Source organism: Anolis carolinensis, unplaced genomic scaffold, assembly GCF_035594765.1.
Source record: "Anolis carolinensis isolate JA03-04 unplaced genomic scaffold, rAnoCar3.1.pri scaffold_7, whole genome shotgun sequence".
Classification (NCBI taxonomy): domain Eukaryota; kingdom Metazoa; phylum Chordata; class Lepidosauria; order Squamata; family Dactyloidae; genus Anolis; species Anolis carolinensis.
The window spans coordinates 39,848,962-39,866,852 of NW_026943818.1; the positions used below are offsets into that span (position 1 = coordinate 39,848,962).

At 41.2% G+C, this 17,891-nt stretch overlaps 1 protein-coding gene across 1 annotated transcript in view; it reads left to right on the forward strand.

Annotated features, from left to right (window-relative positions):
- The window catches only part of LOC103281820 (melanotransferrin), a 43,100-nt gene that overhangs the window by 17,984 nt on the left and 7,225 nt on the right, over positions 1–17,891 (forward strand). The window contains exons 6-15 of the mRNA XM_062960407.1: positions 67–229; positions 1,093–1,157; positions 1,282–1,439; positions 6,089–6,284; positions 8,913–9,061; positions 9,139–9,229; positions 10,694–10,879; positions 13,009–13,168; positions 13,251–13,333; positions 17,016–17,185. Of these exons, the coding sequence (XP_062816477.1) occupies positions 67–229; positions 1,093–1,157; positions 1,282–1,439; positions 6,089–6,284; positions 8,913–9,061; positions 9,139–9,229; positions 10,694–10,879; positions 13,009–13,168; positions 13,251–13,333; positions 17,016–17,185 (1,421 nt within the window). The remainder of the gene's footprint in view (positions 1–66; positions 230–1,092; positions 1,158–1,281; positions 1,440–6,088; positions 6,285–8,912; positions 9,062–9,138; positions 9,230–10,693; positions 10,880–13,008; positions 13,169–13,250; positions 13,334–17,015; positions 17,186–17,891) is intronic.

Below are 17,891 nucleotides of genomic sequence, written 5' to 3' on the forward strand. Positions count from 1 at the left end.
CTCCTGTACAGCAAACCACGGCAATTGATTTCATTAGATTGACTTAATTTCCTCGTTTTCCTCCAGCGGTTTCCGAATACTTCAACGCCAGTTGCGTCCCCGGTGTCGGCCTTTCTTCCCCTGCCCTTTGCGCCCTTTGCCAAGGTCAGAGGTCATACCTCCGGGACAGGAACTACTTCTGCGAAACCAGTGGTGGTGAACCGTTTTTCGACTCCGAGGGGGCCTTCAGGTGACGTTTTCTAGGTTCTCTGTGGTATTCCTTCATTTCAATGAGCCATGATGTATTTATATAAAATATGTCCTCTCTAGGCATTTTCGAGGTCCTCCAGTGTTGCCCTATGGTACCCTTGTGCTGGAAATCCGTCATTTCAGTAGTGTTCATGATCATATAAAATATGTCTCTAGGATTTCCTTAGGTCCTCCAGCATGCCTCTATGGTATTCCTGTGCAGGAACTCCTTCTTTTCAATACAGCTTGATCTTCATTGTTTCATTTGCATGAAATATGTCCTCTCTAGGCATTTTCAAGGTCCTCCACTGTTGCCCTATGGTATCCTTGTGCTGGAAATCCGTCATTTCAGTAGTGTTCATGATCATATAAAATACGTCTCTAGGATTTCCTTAGGTCCTCCAGCATGCCTCTATGGTATTCCTGTGCAGGAACTCCTTCTTTTCAATACAGCTTGATCTTCATAGTTTCATTTGCATGAAATATGTCCTCTCTAGGCATTTTCGAGGTCCTCCACTGTTGCCCTATGGTATCCTTGTGCTGGAAATCCGTCATTTCAGTAGTGTTCATGATCATATAAAATACGTCTCTAGGATTTCCCTGGGTCCTCCAGCATGCCTCTATGGTATTCCTGTGCAGGAAGTCCTTCTTTTCAATACAGCTTGATCTTCATAGTTTCATTTGCATGAAATATGTCCCCTCTAGGCATTTTCAAGGTCTTTTCAAGGTATCACCAGGAAGACCAAACAAATGCCTAGAGAGGCCACTTATTTCCAAAGGAAAGCCACAAATAAGGGTTCAATGCTTATGGGGCTCTGCGAAGTTATATTAATATTTAAATTTATGCTAATGATGACAACACAGGTGCTTGAGGAGCGGAATCGGAGAGGTGGCTTTCGTGGATCACCTGGCGGTCCTGAATGCCACAGGTAAGCCCCTATTTATAAGCTCCGCCCCCTCGACCCCAGCCTAGACCTCTTGTCCCCCGACCCAACCTCTTGACCCGCAGGTCCCTCCATGAATAACCGTATTAAAAATCTTTTCCTTATTAAGAATCAGACCTAGACGAATACGAGCTCTTGTGTCCCGATGGGTCCACTGCCCCCTTAATGGCCTCTGCGACCTGTCACCTCGGCCGTGGCCCAGGAAGGGCCCTCCTGACCCGGAAGGACTTCCGGAAGGTGGCCGGGAGATTCATCACTCTGGCCCAGGTAATTAAATTGATAGATATAGTTTAGCTGATCTTTAGCCTCTCACCTGTCCTAACAGGTAAGAACCATAGATGGATGAATATTAATTCTGGGTTACCTTTTCCTCCTCACCTTTTTTTACGGGTAAGAGTCATGTAAACATAGAGAGATATTCAGGGTTATATTTCGCTTCTTACCTTTGTTCCTCACCTGTTCTTTTTTTTTTCTATAGATTTTTATTGGGAAACCTCTTTTCCAAAAGTAATACATTAAAAAAGTGGGGGAACAATCGTAGGGATAGGAAAGTAGGAAAGGCTAGGACTACTCTATAGGTCTATCTACTCTATACTATATGTCTAACTCCGGGGATAATGGGGTACGGGGAAACGGGGGGAGGGAAGGGGTATCGTCTACTTCCAATCTCCTTCTTTGCGGCCTATTCTTTTCGCGTCTTTAATGTTCGCTGTGGCTTCCCCTACTCTTATCTACACCTTGTTTTGTTTCATTCTTACGTTCTCTTCTAGATCGTTATTATCATTTTCATTTTCCTCTGCAACATTTATTTCTTTAATGGTGACCAGTCTGTTTTTTTGCATTTCTGTGATGACTCATGGGCCATGTAGTCCCGTTCCTAGTACTATTGAGGCAGATGAAGAGGAAAACTTGGGTTTCCCACCGTTTCTGCCAGATTTGGAGCCCTTGCACATGCAAGATGTTTGCCCACAAGAAGACAGCCAAACAAGCCTTGAGCAGAAATCTCCCCCATTTTCTCTCCGGGTTTATTATAATCAAGATAGAAGCGCTCGAGAGGCGACTCGCCGCAGCGCTAGTATAGCTGCCAGACAATTAGCTGATTAAGTCTGCTTCCCTTGGGAGTCATGCATCTGGACACAGTATGGGTTTCGTTTCTTGTTCCCCAGAGAAAGTGTTCCTGGCGGGAAAACAAGATCCTATATAGGTGTTTGCCCGCAAAGGAATCCTTGCGGAGTCAATTCGTCAGCTTCGGGAGTAGATTGTGTGTGGACTACGCTACTCCAGTTTCCAGGACCTTGTTCTCGTTCCAGCCCTGCCTTGTTCCCCGGACCTCGCCACAGATTTCGCCACGGACCCTGTTCTTGTTCCTCGCTTCTTGTTGCCTTGAATCAAGCCTTGTTTGCCAAGAATCTAGTTTGCTCTCCAGCCTTGCATCAAGTTCCATGGACTAAAGAACCTTGTCATTTCCCCTCACTTTGCTTGGCAAAGTGTGTGTTTCGGTTATTGGATTATAACTTTGGACTTTAATATCTCATATTGTTTTCCTGGACTATATTTGACCTTTCCTGAAAGGTCTACTTCTGAACTATATTCTACACTTATTTTTATTGACTTTATATATTTCCTTAATAAAGATATTAGATAGATTCTGGTCTCTGCGCATGGTTATTGGTGCTCTGCAGCCTGGGTCCTGACAATTTCACTCCTTGGAAGTGTTTTAATGTTTGGGTCAGTACATCCATATTCATAATATCCATTATCTTCAAAATCCATTGATCTATTGTTGGTTTCTCCTTTGATCTCCACACTTCGGCATAATTGATCCTGCCCGCCGTTGATAGAAAATGGAAGAGTTTCTTTCGTTTTCTACCATTTTATCATCCATTATTCCCAGCAAATAGTATTCTGGTTTCAATCAAATTTTTACCTTTAAGATTTTCTGTATCTCTTCATGAATCTCTGACCAATATTTCTTAGCCGTTCTGCAGTTCCACCACATATGTATAAATGTCCCCGTTTTTTCTTCACATTTCCAACATTTGTCGCTCAGTTTTGGGTACATTTTCGCCAGTTTTTGGGGTGTAATGTACCACCTGTACATCATCTTGGTCCAATTTTCCTTTAAATCCTGTGCATATGTCCATTTATTTTTAATTGTCCACATTTTTCCCCAGTCTTCTAACATTATCGTATGGCCTACATCCTTTGCCCACATGCTCATACAGTCTTTTACTCCTTCCGTCAACGTTGACCATTCCAGAAGTTTATTGTATAATTTCGATGTTATTTTCTTATCCGATTTCATAATTCTATCCCATGTTGTTTCATTTTCCTCAAAGCCAATCTTGTTATCCTGATTGAAGTACTCCTTTATTTGAAAGTATTGGAACCACGAAATCTCTTGGTCTGTTTTCTTCATTTCTTCCTGTGATTTAAGTGTCCACTTCCCCTCTCTTTTTCTAATTATATCATTATAGGTTAGCCAATTCCTTCTTGGAGTTTCTCTTCTGTGGCATGCCTCCAGGGGTGATATCCATCTTGGTGTTCTTGTGTAGAAATTTCGTTTGTATTTTTCCTCACCTGTTCTTACAGGTAATAAAGCATAGATAGACAGACATTCTGGGCTACCTGTTATTTATCAGACCTAACAGGTAAGAGGGACACGTGATAGATAGGTAGATAGATAGATAGATAGTGTTGTGGTTCAGTCTGATGATGAAGGGGGATTTGGGTTTATGCAGGCTGCCCAAGGAAATGTTGAAGGCTCTGAATTGTCAGAAAGGCCGCAGGGAAGCAAAAGGTTGTGATAAACAGACTGAAGCAGAAGTCAGTGAAAAGGGTGACCTTTCACAGGATTTAGAACATCAACAAGTCACAGGTGGCTCGGGCAGCGAGTCAGAGGAGACTTCCTTAGATCGAGATACAAGGTTAAGGTTCATTGTCCCAGGCGTTCTTGGAGAATAGCTGGGAAGCGTGTGGGAACTCAAGGTCAGAGGAATGCTTTCTTAGCCTGTAAGCATTGGTTAAATAAGAGAGAAACAGGGAAAGATTTCAGATGAAGCAATGTTGTATGTTTTATGTTGATTTTAACAATTGTTTTTACTGTAATTGATGTTTTTATTGGATAAATGTTTTATTGCTGTGTTTTGATATTTGATTGTTTTATCGGGCAAGGCCCCATGTAAGCCAACCAGAGTCCCTTCGGGGAGATGAGGCGGGGTATAAAAATAAAGTAGTTATTATTATTATTATTATTATTATTATTATTATTATTATTATTATTATTATGTTGATTTTGGAAGCTTAATTCCTGCCTTGTCTCTGTCATGATGCAGAGCCAGGGGGCCAGGGTGTGTGTTGGGTGAGTTTCTTCAAACACCATCGATCAATCATGCTCCGGACCAGCACCCTGATGAATTGGTGAATTTCTGCCCTCACCAATTCCTCCAAAGTCAGACTCAAATACATCTGAAGTCTGAAGTTCAAACATCTATTTAATACTAGCTGTGCCCGGCCACGCGTTGCTGTGGCTAGGACTTAATTTTTCTTTTCTTTTTGTTGTATGAACGTAGAGGCGTAGATGAGAGGTTGTGCTGTCAATTTTCGAGGTTGTGGGGCGTTTAATTTAGTTGTTTTGTCCGGTGCCGTGATTCCATTACCCTTTTATATATATAGATAGCTGTGCCCGGCCACGCGTTGCTGTGGCTAGGACTTAATTTTTCTTTTCTTTTTGTTGTATGAACGTAGAGGCGTGGATGAGAGGTTGTGCTGTCAATTTTCGAGGTTGTGGGATGTTTAGTTTAGTTTTGTCCGGTGCCGTGATTCCATTACCCTTTTATATATATAGATTTACAAAGATATTTACAATTGCAGCAAAGTCCATCGCTCGAAGCCGGCATTCTTCGTCTCGTTTCTCATAGAACAACAGAGAGATAAGAAAACACATTCCTTAGTCTGAAGGAAGTTCTGACCTCCAAGGCCGGAAATTATGTCTCATAGGTCACAGTAGGCTGTCAGTCAAACTGGCATTCTTCGTCTCGTCTCGTCTCTCACAGAACAACACAGAGATAAGAAAGCACATTCCTTAGTCCGAAGGAAGTTCCGACCTCCAAGGCCGGAAATCATGTCTCATAGGTCACAGCAGGCTGTCAGTCAAACTGGCATTCTTCGTCTCGTCTCTCACAGAACAACAGAGAGATAAGAAAACACATTCCTTAGTCTGAAGGAAGTTCCGACCTCCAAGGCCGGAAATCATGTCTCATAGGTCACAGCAGGCTGTCAGTCAAACTGGCATTCTTCGTCTCGTCTCTCACAGAACAACAGAGAGATAAGAAAACACATTCCTTAGTCTGAAGGAAGTTCCGACCTCCAAGGCCGGAAATCATGTCTCATAGGTCACAGTAGGCTGTCAGTCAAACTGGCATTCTTCGTCTCGTCTCGTCTCTCACAGAACAACACAGAGATAAGAAAGCACATTCCTTAGTCCGAAGGAAGTTCCGACCTCCAAGGCCGGAAATCATGTCTCATAGGTCACAGCAGGCTGTCAGTCAAACTGGCATTCTTCGTCTCGTCTCTCACAGAACAACAGAGAGATAAGAAAACACATTCCTTAGTCTGAAGGAAGTTCCGACCTCCAAGGCCGGAAATCATGTCTCATAGGTCACAGTAGGCTGTCAGTCAAACTGGCATTCTTCGTCTCGTCTCGTCTCTCACAGAACAACAGAGAGATAAGAAAACACATTCCATAGTCCAAAGGAAGTTCTGACCTCCAAGGCCAGAAATCATGTCTCATAGGTCACAGCAGACTGTCAGTCAAACTGGCCTGCTGTTAACTGTTTCATTGCTGAAACACACACTTGCAAAACAGCAGAAACACTTGATTTACATTTCATATACACACAACCTATCCCTTCCAGCAACTCTTTGGAGCGGAAGGGGAGGAGAAGGCCAGGTTCGAACTCTTCTCCTCGGCCCCCTTCAGAGGGAAGGACCTACTTTTCCGAGACGCCACTCAACGCTTGCGATTGGTCGGAGGCGAGGAGGAAGAGGAGGACGTCACCCAAGTCCTGGGCCTGGACTATGTCTCCCTTTTGCAAGGCTTGGGCCACGAAGGTGAGTTTCCTATATATTCTTATTGATCGGATAGCACCGTGTTGGCCTTTTTTGCTGCAGCGTCACACATATCTTTACCTTGGGGGTCAATTGAGGTCCCCCTAAAGTCCCAGAACTGGTCTGGGTGACCCGCATGATATATTGCTATACTGCAATATTATTATTAATATTAGTAATATTACATGCAATATATCATATGTAATTATTATATTATTGTACCGTATTACAATATTATGATCAATATTATACGTACATACAATATATTATATTACTAGCTGTGCCTGGCCACGCGTTGCTGTGGCGAAGAATGGTGGTATGGGAAATAAAGTATTGAGGAATTGGTGGTAGTTAAGGTCAAGGGTAAAGGTTTTCTCCTGACATTAAGTCCAGTTGTGTCCGACTGCACACTGAAGTGGATTATATGGCAGTGTGGAGTCAAGATAATCCAGTGCCAAGCAGATAATATAAGATTATAAATGGGTTATATAGCAGTGTGGAAGGGCCTTGAGTCTACACTGCCATATAATCCAGTGCAAATTAGATAATCTGTGGAAGAAGCCTAAGTGAGGCCTAAATCTGCCTGTCCCCTCGGCTGAGTTGGTTGCTAGGAGACCAAGTGGGCAGAGATTAGTCCTCTAACTGGCAGCAATTTGGATAAAAACAATTATTCCTTTCCCTCTAATTAGGACTTTCTTTTTCTCTTCTTTTTGTTATATCAACCTAGAGGCGTGGATGATGGGTTGTGTTGTCAAATTTCGAGGTTGGGGGGCCTGTAGTTTTGTTGTTTTGTGGGTCGCCGTGATGCTATCACTCTTTTATATATATAGATTAGCATAGTATACCATGCAGCTATATTACTCTATTGTACTATACCGCTATACTGCAATATTATTAGTAATATTACATGCAACATATAATATGTATTATTTATTTACAACATTTATACCCCGCCCTTCTCACCCGAGGCGACTCAGGGCGACTTACAAAAATTGGCAAAATTTAATGCCCAAAATGCAATCATAAAAACAAATCAATGTAGACAAATACATTAATAACCCTGTTAAAACACACTATAAAAACCTTTGAAACGTATATATAATTCATTCCATTCGTCCGAGATCCTCATGCTTCATCCTTAAATCAGGCCATGTAACCCATTATATTATTATATTTTATTATTATTATATTATATTACAATATTATGATCAATATTTTATGTTCATACAATATATTATATTATTAGCATAGCGCAATATTAGCATTATATATTACTCTATTGTACTATACCACTATATTGCAATATTATTAGTAATATTACATGCAATACAGTAGAGTCTCACTTATCCCACATAAATGGGCCGGCAGAACGTTGGATAAGCGAATATGTTGGATAATAAGGAGAGATTAAGGAAAAGCCTATTAAACATTAAATTAGGTTATGATTTTACAAATTAAGCACCAAAACATCATGTTATACAAGAAATTTGACAGAAAAAGTAGTTCAATATGCAATAATGCTATGTAGTAATTACTGTATTTACGAATTTAGCATCAAAATATCACAATAAATTGAAAACATTGACTACAAAAATGTGTTGGATAATCCAGAACGTTGGATAAGCGAGTGTTGGATAAGTGAGACTCTACTGTATATAATATGTAACCTATTATATTATTATATTGTATTATTATTACAATATTTTGATTAATATTGTATGTACATACAATATATTATATTATTAGCATAGCGCAATATTAGCATTATCTATTACTCTATTGTATTATACCGCTATACTGCAATATTATTAGTAATATTACATGCAGTATATAATATGTAATCATTATATTATTATATTTTATTATTTTATTGTATTACAATATTATGATCAGTATTGTATGTACATACAATCTTCTATATATATAAATGAGTGATGGCATCACGGCGACCCACAAAACAATAAAACTACAGGCCCCCCAACCTCAAAATTTGACAACACAACCCATCATCCACGCTTCTAGGTTGATACAACAAAAAGAAAAGAAAAATAAAGTCCTAATTAGAGGGAAAGGAATAATTGTTTTTCTCCAATTGCTGCCAGTTACAGGGCTAATCTCGGCCCACTTGGTCTCCTAGCAACCAACTCAGCCGAGGGGACAGGTAGACTTAGGCCTCTCTTAGGCCTCTTCCACAGATTATCTAATTTGTTTTTATCCAATTACTGCCACTCCATGCAGTCATTCCACATGACCTTGGAGGAGTCTACGGACAACGCCGGCTCTTTGGCTTAGAAATGGAGATGAGCACTGACCCCCAGACTCAGACACGACTGCACTTAATGTCAGGGAAAACCTTTACCCTTTACCTTAACTACTACCAATTCCTCAATACTTTATTTCCCAGACCACCAGACTTCGCCACAGCAACGCGTGGCCGGGCACAGCTAGTATATTATATTAGCATAGCGCAATATTCGCATTGTATATTACTCTATTGTAATATACCACTATGTTGCAATACTAATAGTATTGCAGGTTTACCTTGAAACTCCTATATCTTTGGTTTGGGTCATTCCCAGACCAGCAGTCACTCTTTTTTGGAAACTTAGCTGGTCAATTCCTTGTTTGCAGGGCCTTCTCTGTCCGAAAGCCTGGTCCGTTGGTGCTGCATCAGCGACGCCGAACTCCACAAATGCGAAGAATGGGCCCTGAATGTCCATTCCGACCCTTTGGTTTGCATCCAGGCCGACTCCATGTCCGGCTGCATCGAGCGGATCAAGGTGCGGCATCCTTGACGTTAATGAAATCGGTAGGCTCGTTTCCATAATTAATTAAACCGCTTCCTTTTGTGCGGCAGAAAAACGAAGCAGACGCTGTTAGGCTAGACGCAACACATTCGTACTTTGCTGATGTCTGCAGATTGGTTCCGGTTGCGGTCGAAGATTATGGTCAGTATTTTAGCAATAACAATAATCTATATATATAAAAGGGTAATGAAATTTTGGCCTAGGACAAAACAACAAAACTACACATCCCAGAAACACTAAACTTGGCAGCACAACCCCTCATCCATGCCTCTACGTTCATACAACAAAAAGAAAAGAAAAATTAAGTCCTAGCCACAGCAACGCGTGGCCGGGCACAGCTATCTATATATATAAAAGGGTAATGGAATCACGGCACCGGACAAAACAACTAAACTGAATGCCCCACAACCTCGAAAATTGACAGCACAACCTCTCATCCACGCCTCTACGTTCATACAACAAAAAGAAAAGAAAAATTAAGTCCTAGCCACAGCAACGTGTGGCCCGGGCACAGCTATCTATATATATAAAAGGGTAATGGAATCACGGCACCGGACAAAACAACTAAACTGAATGCCCCACAACCTCGAAAATTGACAGCACAACCTCTCATCCACGCCTCTACGTTCATACAACAAAAAGAAAAGAAAAATTAAGTCCTAGCCACAGCAACGCGTGGCCGGGCACAGCTATCTATATATATAAAAGAGTGATGGCATCACGGCAGCTGACAAAACAACAAAAGTAAACACCCCACAACCTCAAAAATTGACATCACAACCCCTCATCCACGCCTCTAGGTTGATACAACAAAAAGGAAACAAAAATAAAGTCCTAATTAGAGGGAGAGGAATCATTGTTTTTATCCAATTGCTGCCAGTTAGAAGGCTAAGCTCCGCCCACTTGGTCTCCTAGCAACCCATTCAGCCCAGGGGACCCTTTACCTTAATTACCACCAATTCCTCAATACTTTATTTCCCATACCACCATACTTTGCCACAGCAAACCGTGGCCGGGCACAGCTAGTCTATATATATAAAAGGGTAATGGAATCACGGCACCGGACAAAACAACTAAACTGAATGCCCCACAACCTCGAAAATTGACAGCACAACCTCTCATCCACGCCTCTACGTTCATACAACAAAAAGAAAAGAAAAATTAAGTCCTAGCCACAGCAACGTGTGGCCGGGCACAGCTATCTATATATATAAAAGGGTAATGGAATCACGGCACCGGACAAAACAACTAAACTGAATGCCCCACAACCTCGAAAATTGACAGCACAACCTCTCATCCACGCCTCTACGTTCATACAACAAAAAGAAAAGAAAAATTAAGTCCTAGCCACAGCAACGCGTGGCCGGGCACAGCTATCTATATATATAAAAGGGTAATGGAATCACGGCACCGGACAAAACAACTAAACTGAATGCCCCACAACCTCGAAAATTGACAGCACAACCTCTCATCCACGCCTCTACGTTCATACAACAAAAAGAAAAGAAAAATTAAGTCCTAGCCACAGCAACGCGTGGCCGGGCACAACTAGTAATATTATAATAATGATCTAATATGCTGCCTGCTCTTTTGTGTCCATGTCAGGCCCGACCTTCGCAGTGGCGCTGGCCAGAGAGAAGGGCTTTGGGCCCCGGGGCCTGCGGGGTCTGCGGGGCCGGCGATCCTGCCACGGCTATGAGTTCAGCCCCGCCGGGTGGGTGCTCCCCTCCCGCCACATCTTTCCAGACGTTTCCGGAAATGGGACCAGCAGCCCTTGCGACCTCAGCGCCGGTAAGTCATCATCCCGCTCCCCACCGAGCCAACATTGTTATGCTATGCTGCAGCCACAAGGGCCAATACAATTCTGCATCGTTTCCAATATAGGAGGGAAGGTTGAGGATGTCCGGCAGAGAGTGTCATGAATACCTTTTAAACAAAGGTTCTTTTTATTGCCTTTTCAGTGCAAGAATATATCAGAGCAACTTTTACACAGAAAAGGAAGGCAGACATGTTGGGAATCACCCTGGACTACTCAAGTCTAGATGTAGTTAGATAGATGATAGAGTTAGATTGAGGAAATCCTTTCCCTGTTTCCAAAGCATGCCTAGACAGGCTTTACTGTGTTTCACTCTATCCTGTTTACGTCACATCCCTTACTTTGAAGTTAGTAGAAATGTGAATCTCCAGGGACACTAACTTCTCATTGGTCAGAATGTTTTATGGCCCCAATAAACTGGACCATGCGGTTGGAACCATTTTGGTTCAGTCTTAACAAGAAGCATCTTGCTGTCTCTCCTGGCAAGATGTAACTATTTAGATGTTTGTTATTTTTCCTTTCTTATTTTTCCTTAGAAACCAGTCTAGAGTAGACTAGACAGCTCCCAAGCCTTTCTATCTACAATGGAGTTCTTTTTACCGGAATAAATACTTTTTGAACTTTTACTGAGACTCTGCAGTCCATTGCCATCCTAAGTTGAAAGGCTTTTCTTGGCTCACCCCGTGTAAGTAACTGTTGCATTTGAAAGCTTTTGCTTTTGCTACTCTGCTGATTTTGGTGAGAGTCCCAGAGAGAGTTGAATTGAGTCTAACCACTCAGAGATTACTGTTAATGTTTGATTTGTGTATTGGTAGTGTTTAAATGAAATTTGTGTCTTGCCAGTATTGCATACTGATTGCATCATCCAGAGTGTACTATAGTCTGGAAAGAGTTAATTACTAAGAAGCTGTGATGTCCTTGATGTGTGGCTGGAACTGGGGAGTATCCAGACACAAGTGTTTGTGCATTACTGATTGCATCAGTTCTGTTCTGTTCTGAGTTGAGGTGAGTGCTGTCTGCTGAGAGAGTCCTGTGTTCGTTCATTGTCTACAAGTCTGTTTGTCTTGATTATTACTGAAGTCAGTAAAACTTTGTATATAGTTTTACCAACGTCTCTGATGTCTCTTCGTTCTGCATTCCACTGACTCCATCCAACTACTGCTGCGCTGCAAATTACTCTGACAATTACCACAAGACATACAGGTTATCTAAGCTCCATTGGTTAACTGCTGAGAACAAGGAGGATGGGGACAAGGATTTTCTGGCTTCGATCCCATAACCTCTTAGTCAGTAGTGATTTATTGCAGCTGGCTACTAACCAGTTGCGCCACATCCCGACCCTTTTCCAGTCCCAATCTATGGCGTTTCGGAAGAGCCTGAAAACCTGGCTTTTCACCCAGGCCTTTGGTTAAGATCACCCATCCCCATCATCATTACAATTATACTCCTCGACCTTTTGTACTAGTCGCTCTTTTCCTGATTACTTGATATTAATTCAGGGCTCCTCCCTACCCGATGTGATCTTAAATGAATCTGTTGCACTTTATCTATTTAAAATTTGTAACTCATAATGTGCACCTTGCTTATCCACTATTGCAACCTCATTGTTTTTAATACCGTGTTGTGTTTTTTCGGCTGCTGTGTATATATTATTATTGGTTTTTATTATTGTTCTTTGATGTTTCATATTTTATTTTATCATTGTTTTGTATCTGATTTTGCTGTGAGCTGCCCCGAGTCCCCTTCGGGGGAGATGGAGGCGGGATATAAATAAACATTATTATTATTATTATTATTATTATTATTATTATTATTTATTATTGTTTGTGGGGACGTCTCCTTTTGGACAAGGGGTTATGGGCCCAGCATGCTTCCACTATGTGACCCGCAAATTGACAAATTAGGAGACTGCAGAAAACAACACTAAATGGCAGTTGTGGCCATTTAGTGGTCGGGGCTATCCGATTCAATTTGATGTTTATTTGTTCAAGTTTATTGCCATCAGCTGTGAGCATTGCATTCACAATTTTGCTGAACAAATATATGATCTAGGTTGAGAACAGCACATAAAACTGGATTAAAGTTTCTCTCTCTATCTCTGTAGCATACCAAGACTTCTTCTGGAAGGGCTGCATGCCGGGACAAGATGGCGGCCCGCTTTGCCGAGTCTGCCTTGGGGCGGAGGCAGAAGGGGTGGGCAAAGGCCCCTCCCACTGTGCCGCCAATCACGGGGAGCGTTACTACGGCAACCGGGGAGCCCTCAGGCAAGCAAGGCCCTCATCCACCAATGCCAGCTCGGAAGTCACACTAACGCAATATGACGTTTCCTGTTTTCCCACGTTTTAGGTGTCTTTTCGGGGGTCCCGATGGGAGGCATTACGGAGACGTGGCCTTTGTGGAGCATCACGATCTGCTCCAAAACATCGAACGTAAGATGTTTCCCTCGGAATTTAATATTATAATATGTTCCGTAATATTTGTGATACTATATTTTATATTATAACGTGTTTTGGAACATTTAGATATTCTATTTGTGATACAATCTATATATATATAAAAGAGTGATGGCATCACGGCGACCCACAAAACAACAAAACTACAGGCCCCCCAACCTCAAAATTTGACAACACAACCCATCATCCACGCCTCTAGGTTGATACAACAAAAAGAAAAGAAAAATAAAGTACTAATTAGAGAGAGAGGAATAATTGCTTTTATCCAATTGCTGCCAGTTAGAAGGCTAAGCTCCTCCAATTTGGTCTCCCAGCAACCCCAAAAAAAAAAAAACCACTAAAAAATTAATACAATAAAATACTATAATAACAGAAAATAACTAAAAATAATACAAGAAAATAATAAAATATAATACATAAAAATATAACACAATAAAATTAATAAAAAATGCAAATAACGTCAAATAAAAATTACACAACAATTTTTAACCAATACCACCACCACTTTGTCACAGCAACGCGTGGCCGGGCACAGCTAGTCTATCAATATATATAAAAGAGTGATGGCATCACGGCGATTCACAAAACAACAAAAGTACAGGCTCCCCAACCTTAAAATTTGACAACACAACCCATCATCCACGCCTCAAGGTTGATACAACAAAAAGAAAAGAAAAATAAATTCCTAATTAGAGGGAGAGCAATAATTTTTTTTATCCAATTGCTGCCAGTTTAGAGGGCTAATCTCTGCCCACTTGGTTGCCTAGCAACCAAGGGACAGCCAGGTTTCAGTTAGGGGACAGGCAGACTTAGGCCTCACTTAGGCTTCTTCCACAGATTATCTAATTTGCACTGGATTATATGGCAGTGTAGACTCAAGGCCCTTCCACACAGCTATATAACCCATTTATAATCTTATATTATCTGCTTTGCACTGGATTATCTTGACTCCACACTGCCATATAATCCACTTCAGTGTGCATTTTATACAGCTGTGAAGAAGGAGCCTCATATAATCCAGTTCTGAGCAGATAATATAAGATTAGAAATATACAGTAGAGTCTCACTTATCCAACGTAAACAGGCCGGCAAGATAAGTGAATATGTTGGATAATAAGAAGGGATTCAGGAAAAGCCAATTAAACATCAAAGTAGATAATCGTTATACAAATTAAGCACCAAAACATCATATTATACAACAAATTTGACAGAAAAAGTAGTTCCATGTGCAGTAATGCTATGTAGTATTTACAGTAGAGTCTCACTTATCCAACACTCGCTTATCCAACGTTCTGGATTATCCAACGCATTTTTGTAGTCAATGCTTTCAATATATTGTGATATTTTGGTGCTAAATTCATAAATACAGTAATTACTATATAGCATTACTGTGTACTGAACTACTTTTTCTGACAAATTTGTTATCTAACATGAAGGCTTAATTTGTAAAATCATAACTTAATTTGATGTTTAATAGGGTTATCCTTAATTCCTCATTACCCAACATATTCGCTTATCCAACTTTCTGCCGGCCCATTTATGTTGGATGAGACTCTACTGTACTGTATTTACAAATTTACCACTAAAATATCACAATTAATTTAAAACACTGACTACAAAAACATTGATTATGAAAAGGCAGACTGCGTCGGATAATCCAGAACATTGTATAAGCGAATGTTGGATAAGTGAGATTCTTCTTTAATATGAAATAATTACTGGGATAGAATAATGCAGAACAATATAATCTCTAAAACCAGGACAGTAAATAAACAGGGGAATTCCACACAGGAAACAATCAGGACCAGCTAACACCTCCCAACAAAGTATTCCCATCATCAAAGTCTGGCAAATCCTGTTTTCTCAGGGCCACAGACAGTAGAAGCGCATAAAATATCGCAAACAACACCACTCTGAAAACAAGGGAATTCCAGACAGGAAACAATCAGGGCCAGCTAACACCTCCCAACAAAGTATTCCCATCATCAAAGTCTGGAAAATCCTCTGTTTTCTCAGGGCCACAGACAGTAGAAGCACATAAAATATCGCAAACAACACCACTCTGAAAACAAGGGAATTCCAGACAGGAAACAATCAGGGCCAGCTAACACCTCCCAACAAAAAATTCACTCAGGGAGGAAACAGCCAGGCTTTAAAGCTGCAAGGCCATTACATCCTAATCATTTTTCCTAATTGCAGCATTCATACTTGCCTCCAACAAACAAAAAAAAACCAATCACAAATATTGTATATTCACAACCTTTAGGAAATAATATCCCCTGATGGCGCAGCGTGTTAAAGCGCTGAGCTGCTGAACTTCTGGACCAAAAGGCCACAGGTTTGAATTGGGGGAGCGGAGAGAGCCCCCACTGTTAGCCCCAGCTTCTGCCAACCCAGAAGTTCGAAAACATGCAAATGTGAGTGCATCAATAGGTACTGCTCCGGCGGGAAGGTAACACCGCTCCATGTAGTCATCCCACATGACCTTGGAGGAGTCTACGGACAACGCCGGCTCTTCGGCTTAGAAATGGAGATGAGCACCAACCTCCACACGACTGGACTTAATGTCTGGGGAAAACCTTTACCCTTGACTTTAACTACCACCAATTCCTCAATACTTTATTTCCCATACCACCAGACTTCACCACAGCAACGCGTGGCCGGGCACAGCTAGTATATATAAAAATGTTATGTGCGTTTTTCCCGTGGAGTAAACCACAAAACCACTGAACCAAATCACACGAAATTTGGCCACAAAAGACATAGCCATCCAGTCTATGTCCTTCAATCAAAAAATCTAGAAAAGTAAAATCCAAATTACAGAGGACGAGGAAGAGCCGTTCTCCCCCTGGCTGCCAGTCAGAAGGGTAGGCCCTGCCTCCTTTAGGCCCGACCCCCTTTGTGTGGCCAAGCACAACTAGTATATGTATATTTATATCACAGTTCATCATATAATTGCTATATTACAATGTGCTTTAATGTATCTATAAATATATAATATATCTATCATATACCATAGCAATTTCAGAATAGCAATACAGTAGAGTCTCACTTATCCAACATTCGCTTATCCAACGTTTTGGATTATCCAAGCCATTTTTGTAGTCAATGTTTTCAATATATCGTGATATTTTGGTGCTAAATTTGTAAATGCAGTAATTACAACGTAGCATTCCTGCATATCAAACTACTTTTTCTGTCAAATTTGAGTGAGACTCTACTGTATATAATATTACTTTTTTAAAATTCCTATTTACATAAATAATATCCATATTCAGTTATCAATATTTGTCATGTTATTAATATTTGTAACATATTACTATTATGGATGTTATTACTATTCGTATTCATAATAATATCAATGTTTGTTATTAATATCATTTATATTATACAGTATCATTTTTAAATATTCCTTTTTTATATTAACCTTTATGTTATCAATATCAGTATTTATATCAACGCCTGCTTTATCATAGAATCATAGAATAATAAAGTTCGAAGAGACCTCATGGGCCATCCAATCCAACCCCCTGCCAAGAAGCAAGAAATCGCATTCAAAGCACCCCCAACAGATGGCCATCCAGCCATAATGCCTTGACAGTTATTATGGGTAATTTTAAGTGGAATTTTGTTGTTTTTCTATGGCGTTTTCCTCCAGATGAAAGGCGTCATTCCGCCCTGTCTAGCTTCATCCTCCTTTGTCCAGACGGGAAGCAGGCGGCCATCTTGGATGGGGTGCAATGCAACCTGGGACGCGTCCCGCCCGGGATCATCGTTTCCCGGCCTGTTGCTTCAACGAAAATTCACAGATTCCTCCAAAAATTTCAGGTGAATCAGGATCCGGAAGCCTATCTGTTGGGAGGGTTTGAGCAGTGCAATAACAACAACAACAACAACAACAACGTTTTCTAAGCTATTTTCCTTTTGCGGGGTTAGCATTGTGACTGTCGTTTTCTCAGAGCTTTGTTTTGGGCATCTTCAGGTCATCACAGCTACTCTAACTACTCTTGAAAAGGGTGATGATGGTGGCATCCTTGAAGTCGGCTGGGATTTTCTCGGTCACCCACACCTTTTCAATGAGCTGGTGGAGTTGTTGTATCAGCTCAGGTCTCTTTGAAGATTTCAGCAAGGATCCCATCAGGTCCGCTGGCTTTGTTGTTTTTTTGTCGGCTGGTGGCATTGCTAACTTCTTCCAAACTAGGCAGTGCTGCAAGCTCATCCCTGGCTTGTTGTTGCGGGATTTGTGAGAGGGTCTCTTCGGCCACATTGGAGCTGCGATTCAGCAGGTTCTGGTAGTGCTCTTTCCTACATAGCGCAATTGATGTTTTGTCCTTCAGAAGTTTGGTTCCATCTGATGAGCGTAGAGGCTGTATGCCATGGTTTCTTGGTCCGTAGATGATCTTTGTGGCTTTGAAAAATCCCTGAGCATCATGGGTATCTGCAAAGTGTTGGATTTCTTCAGCCTTCTTTGTCCACCAGATGTTCTTGAGTTCTCTGGTCCTTCTTTGGACCTCAGCTTTTGCACTGACATAGA